Source organism: Lutra lutra, chromosome 7, assembly GCF_902655055.1.
Source record: "Lutra lutra chromosome 7, mLutLut1.2, whole genome shotgun sequence".
Taxonomy (NCBI): domain Eukaryota; kingdom Metazoa; phylum Chordata; class Mammalia; order Carnivora; family Mustelidae; genus Lutra; species Lutra lutra.
In genome coordinates this window covers 29,408,787-29,432,199 of record NC_062284.1, presented here as the reverse complement: position 1 = coordinate 29,432,199, position 23,413 = coordinate 29,408,787, and the positions used below count along the sequence as shown (strand labels likewise).

General features: G+C 41.9%; 1 protein-coding gene across 4 annotated transcripts in view; it reads right to left on the bottom strand.

Moving 5' to 3' along the window:
* Nucleotides 1–7,305: 7,305 nt before the first annotated feature.
* Nucleotides 7,306–23,413, bottom strand: part of HMG20A (high mobility group 20A) — a 79,135-nt gene continuing 63,027 nt past the window's right edge. For 3 of the 4 annotated variants that reach the window (XM_047737422.1, XM_047737421.1, XM_047737423.1), the window contains 5 exons: nucleotides 22,393–22,424; nucleotides 14,928–15,003; nucleotides 13,709–13,924; nucleotides 12,886–13,028; nucleotides 7,306–9,786 (listed from right to left, as the gene is read on the bottom strand). In XM_047737422.1, coding sequence (XP_047593378.1) covers nucleotides 12,892–13,028; nucleotides 13,709–13,924; nucleotides 14,928–15,003; nucleotides 22,393–22,424 — 461 coding nt within the window. In that variant the 3' untranslated portion in view covers nucleotides 7,306–9,786; nucleotides 12,886–12,891. The remainder of the gene's footprint in view (nucleotides 9,787–12,885; nucleotides 13,029–13,708; nucleotides 13,925–14,927; nucleotides 15,004–22,392; nucleotides 22,425–23,413) is intronic. The other variant, XM_047737424.1, reaches the window with a different exon arrangement.

Here is a 23,413-nt window from a genome sequence, read left to right as displayed (position 1 = left end):
AGTTTCATTTAGCCCCCCAGCACCAACAGAGGTTGGCCTTCATGCTCTCTTCCTGATTCCTTACCTAAGTCCTACTCGTTGCTCTGGTCTCATCTTAAGAGTTACTTCTTTAGAGAGGTCTTCCCTGACCCCACGGTCTAAGACAGGTCCCTACTCCCTGCTAGCAGGCTCTGCAGAAACCGCCCCCCCCCCCCGCCATCTTCCTCCTTTTGAGCCCATTGGCGATAGCTTATTGACTCTGCTTTGCTTAATCGTGTTTCTTCCAAGAGACAGTAAGCTCCGTGAAAGCAAGAACCAGGTCTGTTTGGCTGAATTCTTTGCCTTGCCACAGAGGGGAGTAAATACTAGTTGAACCAGCGAATGAAACTATACACAACCTGATCAGCTGCTGCGAGAATTGATGCTCCTTTAACAGTTTATGCCTTCCTGATCCTGTCCGGCGAGACCGCGTGTTACTCCCAGATTCCACCATGAAGAGTCCCTCACTGAGGGTTGGGAGAAACCGAGTCAAATTCCCAAATGTCTCTCCCTCCTGTTCCTTGGCTCCCCCCATCACAGGCTCTTCTTGCTTCTTGTCCTGCCTATTCAACAGCCTGCTAACTGGCCTCTCCCCACAGAGCTTTGAGTTCAGGAGTCCGGCAAGGACTGAGAACCGCAAACACGAACAGGGGGAGAAAAGGTGCTTCTTGATTTTCATAAACCTCTAACTGAAATTTGGCACTTTTTGGGATTTGAAATGTTGGGAATGGAGCCCAGCAGTCCTGGCAAGCCCTGTGACTTGGCCACCGGCGGGAGTATGGATATTTACACCATGTCACAGCTGTTGCAGAGGTTGAAATACCATTTGTGATCATTACTACTTTAAAATTATGGTGGTTATTAGAGCTGCTGCTACATTATGTTATTTAATCGTTTAAGAAACACAAGTATTCCTGTGTAACTCATGTTTAATATTTTCATAGCTGTATTTCAATATAGTTGGTGTCCCTTGTAATCCTACATATTTTATTTTCTGCACCTAAAAACATTATTCTGAGAAGCATCCACAGGCTTCATAAGATTGCAAGGATGGGTTCATGGCAGAAAACATGTTAAGAACTTCTGGTCGAGTTTTCCTTCATCTCCCATCACTGTCTTGCAAAAACAGCCTTGATGCCTCGCCCTGGGCAAATAAAACGAAGTCTCTTAGTATGGCATTCAAGGCCAATTTATAATCCATTTTCAAAAAAATCTTTCTCTTTCTCTATTTTTTAATCAGTACACTGGATTCCTTTTTTTTTTTTTTTAAGATTTTATTTATGTGAGAGAGAGAGAATGAGAGAGAGAGAGAGAGAGAGAGCATGAGAAGTGGGAGGGTCAGAGGGAGAAGCAGACTCCCTGCTGAGCAGGGAGCCCAATTCGGGAGCCGATCCTGGGACTCCTGGATCATGACCTGAGCTGAAGGCAGTTGCTTAACCAACTGAGCCACCCAGGCATCCCTGGATTCCTGTGTTCTAGGAATTACTTGAGTACAGCAAAAATGCACTCCTATCTCCAGTTCTATTTTTAGCTTCTCTTAAAGACTACAATTGACCCTTGAACAATGCCAGGGGTTAGGGGTACCGGCCCCTGTGCAGTCAAAACTCCACATGGAACTGTGACTTCCCAAAAACTTTACTAATAGCCTACTTTCGCCTCGAAGTCTTACCAATAACATAAATAGTCGATGAACACATATTTTATATGTTACATATATTATATGTTGTGTTGTTACAATAAAGCAAGCCAGAGAGAAGAAAACGCTAGGAAAATCATAAGGAAGAGAAAATACATTTACAGTATTATCCTGCATTTATTGAAAAAAATCCACACAGTTTAAAGCCCTGTTGTCCAGGGGTCAACCGCACTTTAAGGACTAGCTCAAACTGTTATCTTGGTAAAGCTCTTTTTTGACCTCCCCTGAGCAAAACCTTTGTATTTTCCAGAACAGTTTGCTTACAGCCATTTGGTAATTTATCAGTTCCTACTGTAATCAGCTTTCATGTTTACTCTTTGTTACACTGTGAACTTTTGAGGAGACCTTCGTCCTCAGCTTTAAACCCAAAACACATAGTATTTGGAAAATGTTTGAATGAATGACTGTATCTAAAATATTCACTCTCCTGAGGTGGTGACTAAAATCCATAATGGCCACACTAGTTTGTCCTCAAAAACAAGAACTTCAAAAACAAACCAAACCAAACCAAAACAAATAAAAAAACCAAGAACTTCTCTTGATAAGCGTAAGCCCCCTTAAAAAAAATACAGCAGTCCCAAGGGCACCTAGCTGTCTCAGTGGGTGGAGCGTGTAACTCTTGATCTCTAGGTCATGAGTTTGAGCCCCATGTTGAGGGTAGAGATTACTTAAAAATAAAATCTTAAAAAAAAGAAATACAAATTAAAAAAAAAAAAGCAGCCCCAAGGAAAATAGATTATTATCTTACATTCCAGTGCCTGGACCCAGCTGCCTTGAGTTAATGTCTATCCTTGAAGATAGCAAAAGCACTCCTGGCAGGAACCCATTTGCTGAGTCCATAAACCTTTTGGCTGTATCACTGACGTCTTCTCACATTACCCTTCTTTGAACGCCAAACATACCGGCCAGTCTCCTTCAAGCAGACGCTTTCCATTACTTGCCCCAGGATTTTCTAGCCATCAGGTTACGGTATGATTTTTACATCCTAGAACATTCAGCTGCTTTATGCCAACCTTAAACAAATGCAAATGCGAGGTTTGAAAAATTCTTTTCCTAAGGAGCTTTAAGAATTAAAAAGGAGACCGTTCCTTCATTTCATAGTTCAACAAATGGCTTGAGTAGCTGGATCTCCGTATGTGCACCTGCACGGAGGCTGGAAGGAACGTTAGCAAACACTGACCTGAAGTTGCAATCTCACGGAACTGCAGACTGAGGAGCTGAAAAGGAAGCGTTTAGTGGAGAGAGATCGAAGTGTCCTCTTGGATTTAGCAAGTCCCACACAGAACTTTCCGTATTTCCTCCATGACGTCCCAACCTTAAGTATATCCCATCTCACATAATGGCACTACCCAGTTGCTCAAGCCAAAATAACCTGGGCTCAATCCCACGACCCTGAGATCATGACCTGAGTCAAAATCAGGAGCCAGATGCTCAGCTGACTGAGTCACCCAGGCGCCCCTCCCAGGGAGTTATTCCTAATTCTTTTCTTTCATTCTTCACATTCTCCTCACAACTTCTGTCCCTTACACTTTGAAAATATATCCTGAATTTGTCTGCTCTTTTCTGTCTGCACTGTCACCACTCCAGGCTAAACTATTGTCACTTCTGCCTTGAACTCCGGTGCCAATCTTCTTCCTTTTTTAAAGACTTATGTTGAGAGAGCGAGTGTGTGAGCACATGTAGGGGTGGATCTCACCACCCTGAGATCACCAGCTGAGCTGAAATCAAGAGTCGGACGCATAACCGATGATGCCACCAGGCAGCCCCTGTGCCAATCTTCTTCTTTTTTTTTTTTTTTGACAGAGAGAAATCACAAGTAGACAGAGAGGCAGGCAGAGAGAGAGGAGGAAGCAGGCTCCCTGCTGAGCAGAAAGCCCAATGTGGGGCTTGAACCCAGGACCTGGGATCATGACCTGAGCCGAAGGCAGCGGCTTAACCCACTGAGCCACCCAGGCGCCCCCTTGTGCCAATCTTCTAACTGGCCTCTCTGATTCTGCTCTTGACTACCCAGTTCGGTACACAGCGGCCAGAGTGAGGCTTGAACAACATGGGGCTTACTTGTGTAGAGCTCTCATCACAGCCACTTAAAATACAATTTAAACTTTTTAATTTTTTAGAAGATTTTATTTATGAGAGAGAGAGAGAGTGAGCGAGAGCATGAGAGGGGGTAAGGTCAGAGGGAGAAGCAGACTCCCCACAGAGCTGGGAGAGCGTTGCGGAACTCGATCCCGGGACCCTGGGATCATGACCTGAACCGAAGGCAATCGCTTGACCAACTGAGCCACCCAGGTGCCCACAATTTGAACTCTTTACACCTTACAAGGCTCTACACAATCCTGTATTGCTTACCTGGCAACTTCAAAGCCACTCCGCCTCTCTTGTACTCTGTTCCATCCAGCCTTTTGGGTTTTTCTCTCTTCCTTGAAATCCCACAGCTCATCCCTGTCTCAGGATTTTGGCTGTTCTAAATTTCCTAAATCCTCAGAGGCCTGGCTCCTTGGAATCAGCAGGGTCTGTCTTTAAACGTTACTTTTTCAGAGAAGGCTTTCCTCTATCTTAGTTATTTTGTAGCATTTCAGCTTATCTTGGCAACTAGCTGAGGGGAGTTTGTTAGGTTATGTTTAGAGTCTCTTTTCCCCTAGCAGGATGTGAACTCCATGGGGACAGGGATCTAGAGTATCTCCTGACAAAAGAAAGGCATTCAGCAAATATTGTTGGACGATTAGGTCTAATTCTGGTTTTTACACCCACCATACTATGCCACTGATCAGAACTCAGGTCAGTCTCCTTAAATACCTCTAAGACAGTCTGGCTACCGAGAACTGTGGAGTCAGAACTATTTGGGTATAAATCCATTCTTTGTCTCTTCCCAAGTGCAAATTTCTTACCATCTTTGAGTCTTAATTTGCTTACATGTAAAGTGGGTACAGTAGTCCTACTCCACAAGGTCGTGGGAAGAATTAAATGACATAATTTATGTAAAAGGCAGAGGAGAGTGCTTGGCCTATGTATGTCTAAATATTCTCATTTCCCTTGAATCTTACAAATTATAACAGTTAACATTTAGGTGTCTATCTGTGATAGGTACTAAATGTTTTACATGGATTAGCTAATTTAATCCATCTAAAACTCTACACAATAGAAACTATAAATATCTCTGTGTAACAGATAAGAAAACAGACTAGTTTAAAACTTGCCCAAGGTCACACAGTAGAAAACTGCAGAGCCCAGCAAACTAGAACTCAGTGAGCCCATCCAATTTCAGAGGTAGTGAAATGTCAAGGTCTGTCTTTATTTTGACCAGTTGGTAGGAAACATATTTTACATTCTAACCTAGCACATGTGTATGAACTAAAGTGGGAGAAAAAGTTTTGCAAAATTATACTTACCCTTAGTATAAGTATTCTGACAGTTTCTCTCCATTTTAATTAACTAATTAATTTTTAAGTGGCTTGAACTCAATAACCTTGAGATTGAGACCTGAGCTGACATCAAGAGCCGGACGCTTAACCGACTGCACTACCCAGGCGCCCCTCTGTTCATTTTATTAAAAAAAAAAAAAAAAAAAAAGTTTTTGACCGACTTGATTTAATGGTCTATTAATAAGTCAAAAGCACACTTTGGAAACCATTCATCTAAGTTACAATGAATCCAGCCACTCTTATTGTCCGGCTCTCTCAACCTCTACTAGAGAAACTCTTTGGTGGTTATCAGCTAGACTTTTATATTTATGTTTCAGAAAAGGGTTTTATTAGTTAAGATGCAGATCCCTCAAGGCTCAGATCCACTGCCCATGGCCAACCTTCTCGCCGTTATGGAAAAGTCATCTCTTGTCTGGTGAGATCCAAGCACTTCTTTCACTCCCCCAAAATTATTTACCTGTATCAAAGCTCTTAATACAAGGTTCCCCGTGTTAGAACTTTTTAAGCAGCTTCCCCCCGTAGACACACGTTCCCGTGAAAACCACACTGAAATGGTTTTTGGATGAGATGAATGGACACTGACGTTTTACCTGCTCTCTCAGTCCAGAGTTGGCACATGAGCTAGCGTTTATTTCTACAGATATTCTGAGGGCAGGGAATGTGTCAAAAGGCAAATAAATGAAACAAAGAAAAAGCCCTTGGCTGGGAACTCTCAGTTGCAAGGGAGGAAATTCTTTGGGAGGGCAGGAAGTAGCTATGCGCTTTTCCGCCAAGCAATGCTTCAATTCCCCCACCCTCAGGGAAAGTTTATCCTGGTGTTGTTTCAATCCAGCAGATGCTGAGCAGTTCGAGAAAGGGAACAAACAACTGGGGGAAATAATACCACCTGTTTATGTTGACTTTTACCAAACAGGACTGGCCACCAGCTGTTGAGGGGTTTGGGAGAAGCTAAGGTGGGAACAGGAAAGGCAAACTCGGACTGAAGCTAGGTCTTGGCTTTTTCGCTTATTTGGTGGCGGGGGATCGGGGCGGGGTCCCAAGGAAGTAGAGGACCAATTCTCAGATGGCCAAGAGGCAAAGGCAGTATAAGGCACCCTGCTCGCTGACAGAGCAGGGCTGGCTTTGGTGCGTGCACGGCGTTAATGCGTATCTGTTAATTGACTGTAACTCACACATTATTGGGGGAAGTAACGTCCAAGGAAAGGTGACATTTCTTGGCCTCCTTTATAGCGAGCTGCTGTCACGTGACTGAGTTCTGGAAACGCTGAGTGTGATTTCCAGGAAGACTCTTTAAAGGGTGCTGACTCAGCTGGGTTTGCCCATGCTGTCCTTGCCCTCTTTTCTTCTTCATGCTGCCTGGTATTTCAAATGACAGCTGATGGTCAAGAGGCTATTCTGGACCACGAGGTGACCCTGAGAAAGGAACCATGTTGTGGTGCAGACAGGAGCCATTACACTGGCCTTGGACTGCCAACCTTCGGAATACTTTTCCATGACAGAGATGCATTTCTTGTTCAAGTTTCTGCTGATCTGGGTTTCTGTTAAGCATAGAGTCAAGCCCCATCCTAACTGAGTTGGCTCAGTAATTCTTCGCACTCATGGAACCAAGTCTTAGTGTCCTCCAAAGCACAGTCACTTCTGTTCCCTAATTCTAGCTTTCTGACAACAGCGTATGAGCGCTGTGAGGCACGTGTTCTGTCAGAAGAGAAAACTGGAGCTGGAGCAAAGCAAGTCTTGCCCAGTGCAACACCACTGGCTCCTTGGAGAGCAGTGGGCTTTGAAAGCCAGATTCTCTCGCCCCTAGGATTTTAAAAGCATGGTGGAAAGAGGTTACAGTTTTTCCTTTAAAAATGATTTTGACTGGTTAAGTAGTGGTTATTTTTAAAAGCAAGCATCCAAGGACAAGTAATCTCTTCTGTCAAAAGGAACAACATCAGATTTCTTTCACGTAGCCTGCAGAACACTACTGCTACATTAAAATGAATTACAACTCATTGTATTGTTACAACATACATTAAAAGAGTTGAACTCTCAAACAGGCTAAGACACATTTTGAATAAGCAATTAGCAAAATGAATGTGTTAATGTTTTAAAAGCATAACAGTCTTGATGATTAATGTGGAGTTGACAAAGTCTTTAAGATGAAAAGGCAGAGGTAGGACTTTTTTCTTTTTCCAATTACAATGCAGGGAAAATTGAATGAGGTGGATTCAACATAGAAAAGTTTTAATGAGGCAAGTGTCAAGCAAGCATATCAACTTCTTCAAAAACAAAGAAAATCTAAAAGTTTAATTACAAAAACACTTGTACAGAAAACTTGGCATTTCAACAGTTCCAAACACATATACACAATTTTTTCCCCCTAAAATTTAATGTTGTCAGAAATAAAACACTTTGTCTTACTTTCCTCAGCTGCTCCTTTGTGTTTTAATGAAAGAAAAAAAGAGATCTGTTAACACTGAATAGGCAACAAGTTATTTCTGGAGAAGAACCTATACGTGTGCTAGAATATCTACAAGTTTATTGGGGAACATGAATTGCGTACTGCGTTAGCCCACTCACCACCTCCTGGTTGAACAACACAGACCTGCTTTACAGAATCGGACAGTTTTGTGGTGGCTGAATCCCAGCCACCAGAGTCAGGTGTGTAGCTACTGGGAGAGGCAGGATTTTGAAAGCAGGCTGCGTATTTTGTGAAAATGGTTTCAGAGTGTAGGCAAGATCTGGGGCATTCCTGAATATGCAAATGTCTCAAGTCAATGTCAGATGTCCTTGCTAGAGTCTCGAGAATGATAATCTTTGGACCAAGTTACAGCCTTTCCTGGTCAACAGTGCTGCTAACAAAGGGGCACAAAACGGACACAAAGGAGAAACAGAGAGAAATACGAGGAGGAAAGAAAAAGGAGACAAAGTGTCTGGCAGAAAGGCAGATACAAACTTCCAGAACTGGCTTGGCTGTCCTTCTGCCACACACAGGCTATTCTAGCTTGGACTGAGCATGCAGGGAGGCTGAGGGAAGTGACAAGAACAGCAGGTGAGGGCAGGAACACAGGAAAACAGAACAAAGCAGGCTAGGCTTACGGCGACAGATAGATGGGCTCTTATTCTAAGAAACTGCCAGGCAGTTGTGTGTGGGCTTCAGTGCGTGGAAATTTGACATGTGCTCACATGACATTTTTTAACAAGGTTGTTTTTGTTGTTATTTTATTTCCTTTGGGATAATAAAGAAATCAGTAAGGAGATGCTGAGAAGACAGGATGGTGCAGCAACCCGACAGGGGGTTTCTGGCTTGTACCCTGGCTCATGAGCAGATTGTGAGGGGGACACACTTCCACCTGCTTCAGTGGCGTGGTGCCTAGACAATGGGCTCAGCATGTGCCACTTTGGTTCCAAAGATCTCGGCTGCAACTGTCAGCCTTGCCCTCTAGAGCAACAAAACACAACACAGCAAAACCCTGAGGTGAGAATCAGAAGGCTGTCTTCCCTTTTGGCGTTTAAAAAAAAAAAACAAAAAAAAATCACTTCCTAAGAGGGGAAAAGGAAGGGAAGCCTGTCCTTTTGACGTAGATTTTGCAGTTGTGGCTACAGAGGGAAGACAAATTCCTCTGTGCCCTTGCTTATTAGCTCAAGAGACGATTTTGAACATTTCCACCCGTCCCTATCCTTGTACCTAGAGCATACAGGGATTCCCTCAGGTCTCGCTCATGATAAACTTTGGGTTTTTGTTTTTAATGCCAAATGAGAAACTACTTTTCCCGTTCTCTCCTGTTTGCCAATGACCTTTTCCTTAGCAAAAATGCTCCATAAGACACTGCCAACAGATGGGAACAGAAGAGCCTTGCTGGGGCTGGGACCAGACCGTGTCTGTGCAGGAGCAGTGCTTAGGAAACAGCAGGCAGTAGCAAGGAGGAAGGAAATAGCATTCTCCTTCAGGGCAGCAATCACAAAGCCTCGGTGAGGGCTGGCACCCACTGAGTACCGTGTGGGGTAGGAAACACAGCCTTGCTCCACAGGGCACTGTCGACAAGAAGCTCCTTTCTTTGGAGTCACAGCAGGACAATGATGGGAGAAGCCTGGGCCTGTCCAATGAGAGGAGCTCTCCTTCAGAGCCCTGCTGAGCAACAGAGCCCAGAGGTCAGAAAATGGAGATGTCGAACCTGAAGAAGGTGAAGGAAATAAAACATCACCCCCAAAGGCACTGAAAAAAAACAAAAAAAAAAAAACAAAGTGACAGCTAGGTAAGAAAACCGGAGCCACTGAGAAAAGGGTCCCGTGTGAAGTGAAGCAATGAGAAGGCTTCCTTCCTGCTGCAGGAGAGGGCAGGGTCAGGGCGGCTGGTCGGCAGAATCTATGCAGACCCACTTTATCAGAAAGAAATGCAGATGCCAGGAAACCGGAGACCCAGGAGAAGGGCTGTACACTTTCAAAGCTGTACAAGGACGGTTCCACAGGAAGTGCGTATCCATGTTCCTCTAGCTGCTCTCTCCTATGGCTTCCCGGGGCGAAGGCATTAAACTCCTAACTGATAGTTCTTTCCCAAGAAGAGCAATCTGTACCCCCTCTCTGCCTCCACTCAGTTCATATTTCCATGGATGGCTTCTCATTCCTCACAAGAAAAACCACTTACAGAACGTCATGGAGCTCTAAGACCTGTAGGATTGGGAGGGAGAAAAACAATGAAGATACCAAAAAGGTAATAACCACTGATCAGAAAGGTTAGGGCTCTGGGTTTAAAAAAAAAAATGCTCTGTTCTATTTCTAGTAGGGTTGAGGTGAGAAGCAGGGTGAGTGTAGACAAAAGAGCTCATAAAGCTGCAAACAGACAAGCTCACTGAGATGTTTTAGATAACATTTCAATGAAACGTGGCCCAGCTCCAGTTCGGCAACAATAGGGAGGTAGGAAAATCGTCAGCCCAACACAGAAAAGCAACCATCGGGGCCAAATCGGATGATGGAAAATTAGTACTCCATTTTAGTCCAAAGAATGTATAATCAATCAAAACCAATTTTCTTCAAGAGAAATCTAAAAATCTTGGCATGTATATAGAAATGTATTGTGTGCAGAGAATCAATACATTTTCTTACATTGCTAAATGCAATCGCATAAGAAAGGGTTTTTTTTTTTTTCCTCAAAGAGCTGAATATTTTTCATTTGGTTAAACTGAAATCAAGTAACATATGGATTTTGACAGTTTATGTGACATTGGTCACCTCTCAGTGTGAAACTGCCCCATGGTTTCCTCCCAGCCCTACTTTTTTTCTAGGTACCAGTAAGACACAGAGAAAGGTGATAGCTGGGGCAAGTCTTTCTTTGTACGTCCATAAAAATGATTTTTAAATGGGTTGACCAAAATTTTATAACATTACAATTATTGGATTGTAAGTTTTTCTATTTGCTTCCTATTTATCTTAATGCTCACATTCCAAGGCTTTTTATAGTGTCTTCCCCTTACACCTGCTCCCACTCCTTATAGTAATGTTTTAGAAACCTCACTGAACCAGAATTTAGGTACACATGTTCTTGTCCTGGATTCTGCACTCATCTACTTAGATATTTTTCAGGCAAGAAATTTCACCTCTTCGGGACCCAGTTTCTTCCTATGTAAAATGCTGGGATTTCTGAAGGCTCCTTCCAGCTCTAATATGCTCCCCAAAACTGTAGAACACTGGCTTCCCTTCACTCATTGGCTCCTGACAGTGGATGAAAACTTGGCCAAGCTCACGTCAGAGTAATTAATTGCACCAGGAATGCTGGGGACATCAGGCATAGCTGTCTGCACATATTTGTATAATGAGGCCAGGCCAGTATTAATCACAGTCTTCATAATTGTTTCATTTGACAGTTTCGAGGGGTGTGGGGAACGACCTACTCTTAGTTATGCTTGCATGACTAGATTGTAAGAATCTGAAGTAATAAAATCGGTTCACATTTCAGGTATTTCTGTTTTCCCAAAGCAAAACATAGGTTAAAACCAAGGATAATGGTAACATTCTAGGTTTTCCACGACACCTCTGAAAGCCGATACTACAGTTCATATCCTGAGATAGGCAAAGCTCGAGGAGAGTCTTACTGGCAAAATGCTCAAAACAAAAAACCACTTTTGGCTCAAAACTTGTAATAACTGCCCTATACCTACGTGAGGAGACACCATGTTATCAATTACTGTGTTCTTTCACAATCTTCCACAGTTTCTCCAGGCTCTCTCTTTTCAAGCCTACAAGAGTGCTAATTGAAAACACTGTGTGAAAATGAGAAAGATGATGAGCTCCTGAAAATCCCAGGCCTAGATTTACAAGCTGTTCCTTTCATAAACAGCAGCAGTAATGCCATTTCTTCATTCTGTAGGCAGTCCAGCCATCTCTTAGAAGTACGGGCTGTTCCATCTGGCTACCCACTAGAAGGACGGTAATCCTTTCTCCATCAGAGCAGGGCTGAGGCTAACGTATAATGAATTGTTTTGCAGTTACCATCCAGTGGGATGGCCAAGGAGAGACTCCTGCTTTTTGTCTCTGCTAGCAGATGTTGCCTCATTAGACAAAGTCATGGGTTTTATTTATTCTTACACATTTTGCTCAAGGTCCAAACCATACTAGAATATGAATATGTCTATGAGTGTGCTTAGGTACCTGCAGGACAAATAAAGAAAGATTCAAATCCATGACTGGCCATTGTAAGGAGCATATCCTGCTGTCCACTTTTGTCTTTCTACCCATACATGGCCACCTCAACATATGGTCTTAGGACTTCCACAGTTTATAAGTCTGCTGCAGACCAAAGGGATGTCAATTCTGTGGGATGGCATACTACAGGGCACACTAGCTCTAGGAATTTAGGTGAATACATACGAGTTCTATTTAAGAAATGACACCTGATGACTACCATTAGCACCAAAAAGCTTATATGGTCAGAGACTTTCTGGAAATGTACTTTTTTTCTTTTCTAAGAGGACATAACACATGCTACTAGTCATTTGTTGAAAATATTTTAGAAGGCTTATTTTCTCTCTCCTCTCTTTTTTGCCTACTGAGAATTTATTTTTTAAATTGATTTAAAGTCTTATCATTTTTTATTTTATTTAAGGAATCTCTGGGCCCATAGTGGGGCTGGAACTCAAGACCCCAAGATCAAGGGTTGTGTGCTTTTCTGACTCAGCCAGCCAGGAGTCCCCCTTCCCCTTTTTAAAAAAGTCTAAATCTCTTTAAACAGGCAATAGCTGTTTCACTGTAAGGATAGTCCACAGTGACATCTAACATATAATAGTTACTCTGATATTGAGTGCTGAATGAAAAGCTTCTTACGTAGGTTTATATACATGCGATGTCTCAGTGACTGCTGTTTTAAGTGATCATTAGTATTTTCCAGGGAAAAGGAGGCTTAACAATTAAGTGATACTTATTTTGTTCTAAGCGCTGTTTTGGGGGTGATTTCTTTTAAGCTTCTCATTCACTCTTCAAAACCCTTCGGGAAACTCACACCGGAGAATACAGCTACTAGCTAACAAAGCTGGAATGGAGGTTCAACCACAAAAAAATCATGCTCTTTCCACTAAATCACGCTGAGGCAGGCATGAGAAAGAACTCTATTCTGACATTATTTCCTATATTTAGTAACCATGTAACAGTAGTTTTAATCAAGTCTCCAACTCATTTATTTGATGTATTGCCAGGGTTTTAGTAGCTCTGAGAAAGCCTACTGCCTTATTTTGGATGACGTGTTGGCACATACGTATTGCATCAGTGAGCACTCACCATTCCCTAACGATCAAGCCTGTTCACAACTTCTCGAACTGTAGCTATGAAGTTTTCATTGTCTTGGGGATTAGCTAAAATAATACTGTGCAGTCTGTTCATATAGGCGTCAATGGTGTCCACGGTAGGTGTCTCTCCACTTCCTGAAGTGAGATAAGGAGAGAAAGAAAGAAAATCCTCCCTATTCAGTTCAACCACAGCACACTTAAGCGACTCCACAGTAAGTGTGGGGTCTTGGTCTGCTCCACAGAAAAGATTTTCATTTCAGAGGAGAGACTCTGAGACCTCAAAGGAATGAACTTAATCCACATAGCCTGAATAAAAAGATGGGCTATATAGTTGTTCTACCGTATATACCAGTAGCTGTATATAACAAGAAGTTAGAGACTCTCCCAGCTTTCTGCTGTGATTATCCTTCACAGGAAAGAGGATATAAAAAAATACCAGTGTTTGTTTTCCTCTTTCGTCCCATTAAAACAAAACTACAAAGTGAGCAGACATGTATAAGAAAAATGCTCTACTCAGGATTTATTACTCAGCTTTCATTATTCTGAATATCGAATTAAGCTTAATAGAAAGGAAAGTAAATTACATGAAAATATAATTGGAGAAAAATTTAAATGGCCGGAGAGCCTGAGATTTTGGATGACTGTAGCCAATACTGAGATACTGTTACAAGACCCACAGCAACCTCTGAGCGAACAAAAACCCTTATTCTATTGATTTTCTTCCGGGTGGGGAGACCTCGCCCCACTGATACCAACACAAGACAGCACCTGCTCCCTCTCCCATCACGGAAGTGCCCAGGTAAGGGTGACGTTACCAGGCAAGGGCATGCTGGCAAAGCTGCTGGTCAACACCTGCCGCAGGGTCTCCAGGTGCTGCTGTAGGACGGTGTTGCGGCTCCGCTCCTGGATCACATCCACCTCCAGCTTCTCCACTGCGGTGCGCATGCTCTCCACGTGCTTCTGCAGGGCTGCGTTCCTCTCCTCGAACTCCATGTTGGATTTCCGGAGCTGGCGGAGCTCTGCCTCCCGAGCTGAGGACACACGCCCCACACAGGGCACATGGAGCACTTGGAGTCTCTGAGGATTCCCGAAGACTCTTACAAGGAAGTTCTGCTCAGCTGTCTCTAATTAGCTACCCCACCTCAACTCCCTAGTCTCATTAGAGCCTTCCAGATAGCAATTTCAGCAATAAAATGCCTGGTTCCCCAGAGCTATTTTAATTCTTAAAGCTGGTCATATTCCTACTTAAGATTGCAAGGAACAGTTGCAATTCTCCGTATTTCTGTTTATTTTGTTTTGTTTAAAAAACTGTGCAAGAAGGAAGCCTGAGGAATATATTTTATCTTTAAATCTTTTGCAGTGGTATAGCTAGCATACTGAGAACTATTTTGAATATTTCTATCTGAGAAGGGCTCTTAATCATTTGGCAAATATTCTTCCATAAAAACAATAGACATGACTTCTGGCCCTTGCCAACTTCCTGTACTTTCATCAAATGATTATTATAATAGATCACAAAACAGAGAAATAACCTGAGCAACAACCAAAAAAAGTATTTGTTATAATCAAATGCAAACTTGATTAAATGGTAATGAGATTAAAAAAAAAAAAAAAAAGCTGAGGGGCTTTCACAGGGGGTTCCTGGGAGACTGGAAGCATAGCTGTGGGTCTCCATCTTTACTGCAATGGGGTCAGCTTTGCTCTTCCTTATTTTATATTCTGGATGCCCATGTAAGCTTTTGTTTATACAAAGGGTTTCAGGCTAAGAGTCTGAAAGCAACTGAATTAGTGATGCACATTTATTTCCTTTGATCCAGAGACTAAAGTAGCTTTGACAAAGCTGGCCTGGCTTTCCCTCACTGGTTTTTGAGTAGCTACCCTTACTACAGAGTGAAACAGAAACAGTTTTCTCCCTCCAGAACAGTCCTAGGGTCAAGAATATCACTACCGCTGCTTCTGAGCAACGAATCCCTCCTGAGAATGAAACCCCCTGTCACAAACCTGAGGAACACAAAATGATACTTTGGTAATTACCTTTGCTGTGGTTCAGGAATTCCTCTGTAAATATAGGAATGTCAAAAACAGACCGTTCCTTTACCTCTGTTTCTTTCTGTAAATCAAGAGTAACAAAACAGTTAATTCTTTTTTTTTCTTTTTAAAGATTTTTATTTCTTTGTATTATTTTTTAAAGAAATTTTTCTTTATTATTTTTCTTCAATTTCTTTCTTTATTTAAGAGAAACTGGGAGAGCAAGCACAGAGCGAGAGGGAGAAGCAGATGCCCCAGTGAGCAGAGAGCCCGATACAGGGCTGGATCCCAGGACCCTGAGGTCATGACTTGAGCCGCTTAGCTGACTGAGCCACCCAGGCACCCAGTTAATTCTTTTCCCCTCTTTTCTCTTTTAATGAAGTAGAGTTGACACACAATGTTACATTAGTATCAGGTGTACAATGTAGTAATTCCACAAGTCTGTACATTCTGCTTTGCCCACCAAAGAGCAGCTACCATCCATCACCACGCAATGCCATTACAATAGCACTGACTATATTCCCTAGGCTGTACCTTTTATCCCTGTGACGTATTCATCCCATAACTGGAAGATTGTACCTCTCCCTGCCCTTCACCCACTTCGCCTATCCCTCTGCCCCCATCCCTCTTGCAACCACCAGTTTATTCTCTGTATCTATGGGATCCGTTTCTGCTTTTTGTCTAGTCTTGTCTTTTCTTTTTTTAAAGATTCCATGTATAAATGAGATCATATGGTATTTGTCTTTCTCTGACTTATTTTTATTTAGCATAATACTCTCTAGGTCCATATGGGTTGTCACATAAAGCAAAATTCCATTATTTTTTATGGCTAATATTCCACCGTATGCATGTGTATATATGTGTGTATATCTTCTTTTTTAAATCTTTTTTAAGGATTTTATTTATTATTTGACAGAGAGAGACACAGTGACATAGGCAACACAAGCAGGGGGAGTGGGAGAGGAAGAAGCAGGCTTCCTGCTGAGCAGAGAGCCTGATGTGGGGCTCAATCCCAGGACTCCGGGATCATGACCTGAGCTGAAGGCAGATGCTTAACGACTGAAGCACCCAGGTGCCCCTGTGTGGATCTTCTTTATCCATTCATCTATTGATGAACAGTTGGGTTGCTTCCATATCTTGGCTATTGTAAATAATGCTGCAATACACATAGGGGTGGATATATCTTTCCAAATTAGTGTTTTCACAAAACTGTGAATTCCTTTTTTTTTTTTTTTTTTTTTAAAGTAATCTCTAAGCCCAATGTGGGCTCAAACTCATGACCCTAAGGTCAAGAGTCTCATGCTCCATCAACTGAGCTACACAGGCACACTATAAACAGGTAACTTTTTTTTTTTTTTTTTTTTTTAGATTTTATTTACTTATTTGACAGAGAGAGAGAGCACGCACAAATAGGGGAAGCAGCAAAGGGAGAGGGAGAAGCAGGCTCCCTGCGGAGCAGGGGAGCTCAATCCCAGGACCCTGGGATCATGATCTGAGCCGAAGGCAGACACTTAATGACTGAGCCACCCAGGCGCCCCCAAAATAGCTAATTCTTAAACAGAAGCTAAACTGAATAGGTAAAGCCCGAAGGCCATGTGTTCCTTACAGAAACAGTAGGGTGGGCAGAACTCAGTTCAGGTGGAGGTGTGCGGGAAATGTATTCACCTTTTAACTGGAATCAACCTTTAAAGAGCTCAAGTACGTTAAGTATTCAGTTCTCTTAGGTGCACAATTGTTGTGCAATGAGAAATCTTAAAACAAACTTACATAGGGGCACCTGGATGGCTCAGTCAGTTGAACATCGAGCTCTTGATTCGGCTCAGGTCATGATCTCTGGGTCCTGAGATCAAACCCCGAGTTGGGCTTGGCACTCAGTGCAGAGTCTGCTTGTCCCTCTCCCTCTGCTTATATCCCTGTGCTCGTGTTCTTTTTCTCTTTTATAGATAGATAAAAATCTTAAAAAAAAAAAAAAACAAACAACTCTACATAAATTTCCCTAATAGAGAATATGGAAGCCATTTCTCAACTATGTGCTTTGAACAGTCAACAGTATACGGCTGTGCAAGTGGTTGAGGCAGGAAAAGAAAAAGGGAATTTCTAGGTGTTTTTTTTTCAATTGCTTCTGTTGATTATGCATGTAAAATGCTTTGAGATAGGGCTGTCCGTTCTAAGTTTGCAGAATGGACAGTAAGAACTCTGCCAACCATGAGCACTAACAATGGCATTCTATTGGTACTACTGCTTCACTTACTTGAGGGGCAGCCTACAATTGGGGACATTTTAGATTTTCTTCAAACACAGGGAAAAACAAAACAAAACAAAATCAAGAAGTTAGAGACAAGTAGGCTCTAAAAATGAGAACAGCGAGGGATTATGTGAAAATAACAAAGGCTAAAATTAATTCACCAACTTGGGGAATTTAAAAATAAAATTTAAAAAATAAGGCCTCACAAAATTACTGTAAAATATACCCCATGATGACCCTTAAGGATAAAGTCACTTTCAAGATGCTTTGGCTGCCATTTCTATAGTGAATCTGAATCTGAAAGCATTAGAAATATAAATCCTAAGTGTACAGGCACAGTGTTTAAAGTCTTGCATAATATAAGGTGGTAAAGACAACAGCAGGCAATGAGCACTGAAGAAATCATCAGTGAAATCTGAAGATTCCAAAACCCTTCTAACATAAAGAACAGTTTAAAAAAAAAAAAATCTAAAGGCACTGCTAAAAAAATATGTTTAAAGCCAGAGATAGAATTATCTTCCCTACTCTTGCCACCACTAGTCTATTAACTTCGAACACAAATATGATCTGGCGCCCAGCAGAAAGCTAAGCAGTTAACAGTCTATAAGGGGATTCTGATGGCCAAGCTCCTGTTTTCATACTGGCGTCTGCCTTGTCAGTGGGCTGGGCTGGAACAGCCTGCCAATGGCAGTTGATCAAGAGGCATCTAGGATGTTAAGTCTTTCAGAGCACTTAATTTTTATCTTTAAACAAGGCAAGCAAAACTTCAACTTAAAAACAATTTAAACAACTTAAAAATAAACAATAAAATTATCAGTGAAAGCCCCCATTTCAACATGTAAAGCTCTATCTGGGGCTAGTTCCTAGTGGTTTGAAACAGAACCAAAGTATGGGCAAGGGATGCTGGTGCCAGAAGGGATCCTAGACATATTTCACGGTGGCTTTCTCTTGACTCTGCAGGCTTACGTACACTTTAACCCTGTTGCTGGGTTGCTACAGGAAAACAGAACACTTATGACATACAATTTCAACACAAAGTGTAACAGAAGTTCACAAATGACCTCGTCTAGTCTTAGGCTTTATCATCCTACCTTTTTCAGTCTCCTACTTAACCGCACAGGCTCATATGAGATCAGTCCCCTAGCCACAGGTCTGACTATCCGCTGCTAAGAAGGGTAGGGAGGGATGCTTGGCTCCCATTACCGTGGTACCAAGAGCCCTCTCCAAGTCCCCTGACTCTCATCGGACTGGTAATTCTCTTCTCCTCTTCACCAGGGTGGCCCAAACCGAGCTAACTGCATAAGCGAGAGCTCAGCACCTCGTAGGTGTATTAACACACTGCCCCTTGGTACAAATTCTTAGAGTGCAAAATAAGAAACACGAAAGCAATTAAACGAAACGGTTCAGTCTCTGAAAGGCAACAGAAATTCTACTTAACGGAAGAGTGGTAATAAAAACCATCAGCACTCTCCCATTACTAAGTACATTACTCGGAATGGAGAGGATCCTCCTGGGGGCTCGGATACACTTAAGCTATTCCAAGGATCGCTCAAGGGATTAAAATCATAAGGATTTCATTACCTCTTCATCGAAAGAGTCTAATTTGTTCAGGCTGAGTGTCATTTTGTCATTTCTCATAAATTAAAGGAGAAACAGAATTATTGTTTCTATCTTGGTCCTCACGCGGGATGTTTCTTGAGAGTAACGCTGGTTGACTCCTGTGTCTGGAGGGCTGCCTTTTGATCTGAGAGCAGCAAAAACGCTCTTCACTTTGGTTTTTCATTCTATACATGGAGTAGAGGGTAAGAGAACAGAGGCTCTTCTGAACTGAACCTATTTTGCTGTGATCTAGGTTCAGGGCCAGAATTTCATAGAATGTGACACGCTTCTCTCAAGTGCCCTTTACTTTAGGGAACACTCTCAATCCTGTGTACTGGGCAGAGTGCCCCACTGCTACGCGCGACACTCCAGTGGCTCTCAGGTCAGCGTTTCTGCAGCTCTGGCACGCACTTGCCAGCACCTGCTGTTGTAACAGTGTCTTCGGAATCCAAGTTCCAGTTAGGAATGTGACAGGTTTCTTTTCTGTATACAAATGATATAATTTGTTTTAACTGGCAACAAATTTGGTGACATCCCCAGCAACTAGGCCCATTTTCACTTGCAACACCAGTGTGTTCCCCATAGTGTGGCAGGTGTGGCCAAGAGCGCTAGACTAGGATACCGAGGCCTGCATTTCTCTCATACCTGTGCCTCTAATTCATTAAGCGATTCTGCGGAAATTCTTTCCTGTCTTAGGCAGATCACTCTTCTCACCCATAAAATGGGGGGTGGGGTGGGGTGGGGTGGGGTGGTCGGTTCAGAGAATTTCTGAAGTTCTTAGTATTTCTGAAGTGAGCTGGAACACTATTCTACTACACTTGTCATTTTACTCCTAATAGGATAAATAAAGGGAAATAAGCATTTACTTAGAATCTATGATGTTTTAGGGTATTTTGTGAGATACTAGCTCTTTTATTAACTTACTCATAACTCTGCTCAAGCCATTTCACCCACCTCTAGGTGTCCCCCACAAAACCTGGGGCATCTTTAAGGTCTGATTCAATTTCTCCTTTCCATGGGCTTCCCTGTGGCTGCTTTTCACTTGTGGTGCTTTCTTACTTTTCTGAACCATTATGCTAAGAAAGTATATGTAAGGAAATCACCGTGTAACTATGTTTAAAAAGTCAAACCAGTTCTTTTTTTACTACAATTGTTTTGAAATTGCCTAGTTTAGGAAAGATAGTAATCAACGAAAAATGAAAACTGATAAAGTGAGGGACATTAATTGGGTCAATAACCTTGTTAAGAGAGCTTTAACCTGGTGTGGGGAGAGCAACCGACAGATTTACAGAGCCTACAGTATACACATTTGAGGAACTACTGTGGCTCTTCATCTACTCTCTCCTTGTTTTCCTTTAACATGTGTCTGATCCTAAGACAGGGAAATCACATGGAGACTGATTCCTTTTCATAAATCACAGAAATTCCTACCAGGTGAAATCATGTAAATAAAAATAAGAAGCTTCATTTAATAAATAAAAAGCCTCATTTAATAAAAAGCTTCTTTTCTCAAATCATCAGCAGCAGCTTCTGTAACTGAGTAAATCTACCAAATCTTTCCTGACTAAAACTATCGGCCTTACTGAAGACACAATGCCACATACAATTAGGTCAACAAAATTCATAGTGATGAAAGGAGTTAGTTGTTGACTAGAAAGTGTGAGATCTAATGTTTTAGATTATTGTCCAAGTTCTCTTTTGTAACCATTAAGGACAGAGAAGTTATAAAGGATACATAATAAGGGAAAAAAGAAGTACGGAAATCTTATGATATGGGTAGGTGGGCACAGACAAATAAAAGGAGAAGTAAGTAATTATACAAGTATCTGGCAATATGGAAAGCTTGCAACACTATTCGATTAGAATTTAATATATAAAGTATATATACAGTTTCTTAAGTAAAAAAAAAATCATAATATTTCACCCTAATTAGAGTGCAGAGACGTCATATATCTACATTTACATAGGATTTATTTGAAGAATAAAATGCTTTTATTGTGCTTCTTATTTTCTAATTCATGGATTGTAATAAATCTACTTAACTTATGAATCGAAATGTTTTCTCTCTGTTTTCAAGGTCACCAATGCTTAAATATGTATGAGAACGAGAGGTCAAAGATAAATTAGTTATTATTTTGAAGAAATTATTTCTTAAAACTAAATGCTCACAAGAGTACATAAGAAAATTCTTTTCTGTAAATTTCCACTAGTATTTCAACAAATGGGCTTTGTGCAAAAAAAAAATATTTATGGGACACTTCCTAATGCAAGTGTGTCATGCTAGGTGGTATGGGGCAGTACAAGATGGAAACTAGATCATGCTTCTTTCCAAAAGATTACAATCCAAGACTGTGAATAATAGAAGGACTTGAATAACCTCAACCCCTTAGCTACATCATCTAAGTATGTATGGAAAATACAGAGAGCTGTGAGGGTTAAAGGAAGTTGGAGGACACAGGAAAAGCTTGAAGGAGGAAATGGAACTTGAAACAGGGCTTGATGGATGGCTAGAAGTCAGTGAGGCAGAACAGGATGATGGGGGAGAGGCAGTGGAAAAAATGAGTGAGAGAGAAAAGTATTTTTGTGAAAGAAAGAATAGGAATGTAGGCATGAGGCAGAAGCGGATGGGGCACGTGGAAGAGAATGAGAGGGAAAGGTTTTTATTTTCCTTTTAAAAAGATTTTATTCATTCGTTTGAGAGAGAGAGAGAGAAAAAGCACAAGCAGAGGGAGAGGCAGAGGGAGAGAAGCAGGAAGCAGACTCCCTGCTGAGCTAGAAGCTGGACATGGGGCTCAATCCCAGGACCTGGAGATGATGATCTGAGAAGAAGGCAGACGGCTAACCATCTGAGCCACCCAGGCGCCCAAGCAGTAAAGATTTTTAAGTACACAGATATACACGGGAAATGTGAGAGTTAAGGTGTTTGGAAAGGAAGTTGGGACTTAATTACAGAAGACTCAGACCCCTGAGCTGAATGGGATTTGGAAAGTGACAAAAAGTCACCGAGCATTTTAAAGTGTGGAATTACCGAAAAAGTATATTTTCTTACAACCACATGTGGACCTTGGGCTACATAGATATTTAAAGCTCTCTTTGCCGCATAGTCAAGACACACAGGCCTAAATCCTATAGGTGATAGGCTAAACCATATGGAGGGGAAAAGGCCAGTAAACAAGTAAATGCCAGTGAACTAGGAACCAAGATACTGTCACTTGTGCTCTGCTGACACTGCAGTTGAATAGTTCATTTTAACTGAATGTTGGATTCCCTAAACCACAAGTTTCTGAGAGTCAGAGTGAGATATCTGAGGATGATGAACTATGACCAAGTTATGGCTTTCAGCTGGTCCTTATTTCTACACCTCGCTCCAAATTCCAGCCATCTTTAGCGTGTCAAGGCAATAAAATTCTTGGACCACAAGAAAGGACTAGAGTTAGGGGCAGTAGTTCACGGACAGACTCATGGTAAGTGTCCACCATACAATAAGAATCTTTGAGCAAAAGCAACTCACACCATCCAAATTATGGGATAGGAAATATTCTGTTATTCATTTAAAAAAAAGTCCAATAGCATGAGAAACAGTAATATTATTCTAAATAGATACATGATAGGTAGACAGGGAATTACCTCATGATCATGAGTTGCCTGCCGGGCCGCATCTAAAAATATGAAAGAATAAGAGAACATTGTTAATACCAAGAACAAAACAAAGCAATAACAAAACCCAAGGAAATGAACTGTGTCACACCACAGTTAGTTACAGTCAGACACAAGAGAACAGCAGACACAGTTCCTACCTCTGAAGAGAACAGAGTGGGAGAGTGGACAGAAGATGCACGCCAAAGGCTGTCTGCGCAACAGACTAGCTGTGGGTGGGGCTTCTTTGGCAATGTCTCCTGAAGAAAGGGAGCTTAAAGCAATACTTGAAGGGTGTGATGAGCAAATTTAACAGAGGACAAAAGATCAGTGAAGACTGGGGTCTTGTCTATTTTGTTCACTGTAGCATCTTTAATGCCTAGGTGAAAGCCTGATGCATCCCAGGAGTGCTCACTAAGTACTGTTCAAGGACAGGAAAACATGAATGGATGAATGAGAAGGATGGTCACTGTGGGCTGGGAGAAACGGTGCATGAAAGCTTAGAGGTGTTGAAGAACAGCAGGTATGGAGTTTAGTAGATAGACGTGTTTAAAGGCAGAGAAACGCCTAAACCGGGAATTAGAAAAAATGCTCAAGCAACCAAAAAGGGTCGTGGAACACCAGTCAAATTGTTTGATACTGGCTATGGAAATCCAACTGAAAATTTTAAATGAGAGCAATGTGATTTTTTTTTTTTTTAAAGATTTTTTATTTATTTGACAGAGAGAGAGAGAGATCACAAGTAGGCAGAGAGGCAGGCAGAGAGAGAGAGAGAGAGGGAAGCAGGCTCCCCGCTGAGCAGAGAGCCTGATATGGGGCTCGATCCCAGGACCCTGAGATCATGACCTGAGCTGAAGGCAGAGGCTTTAACCCACTGAGCCACCCAGGCACCCCGAGAGCAATGTGATTTTAATAAAATTCCAAGGTGCTGTTTGTAAGTGAATGTAGAATAGAGAAATGATGGAAACCTGTCTTTTACATTTATCACTCTAACAGCAGGCTTTGTGACACT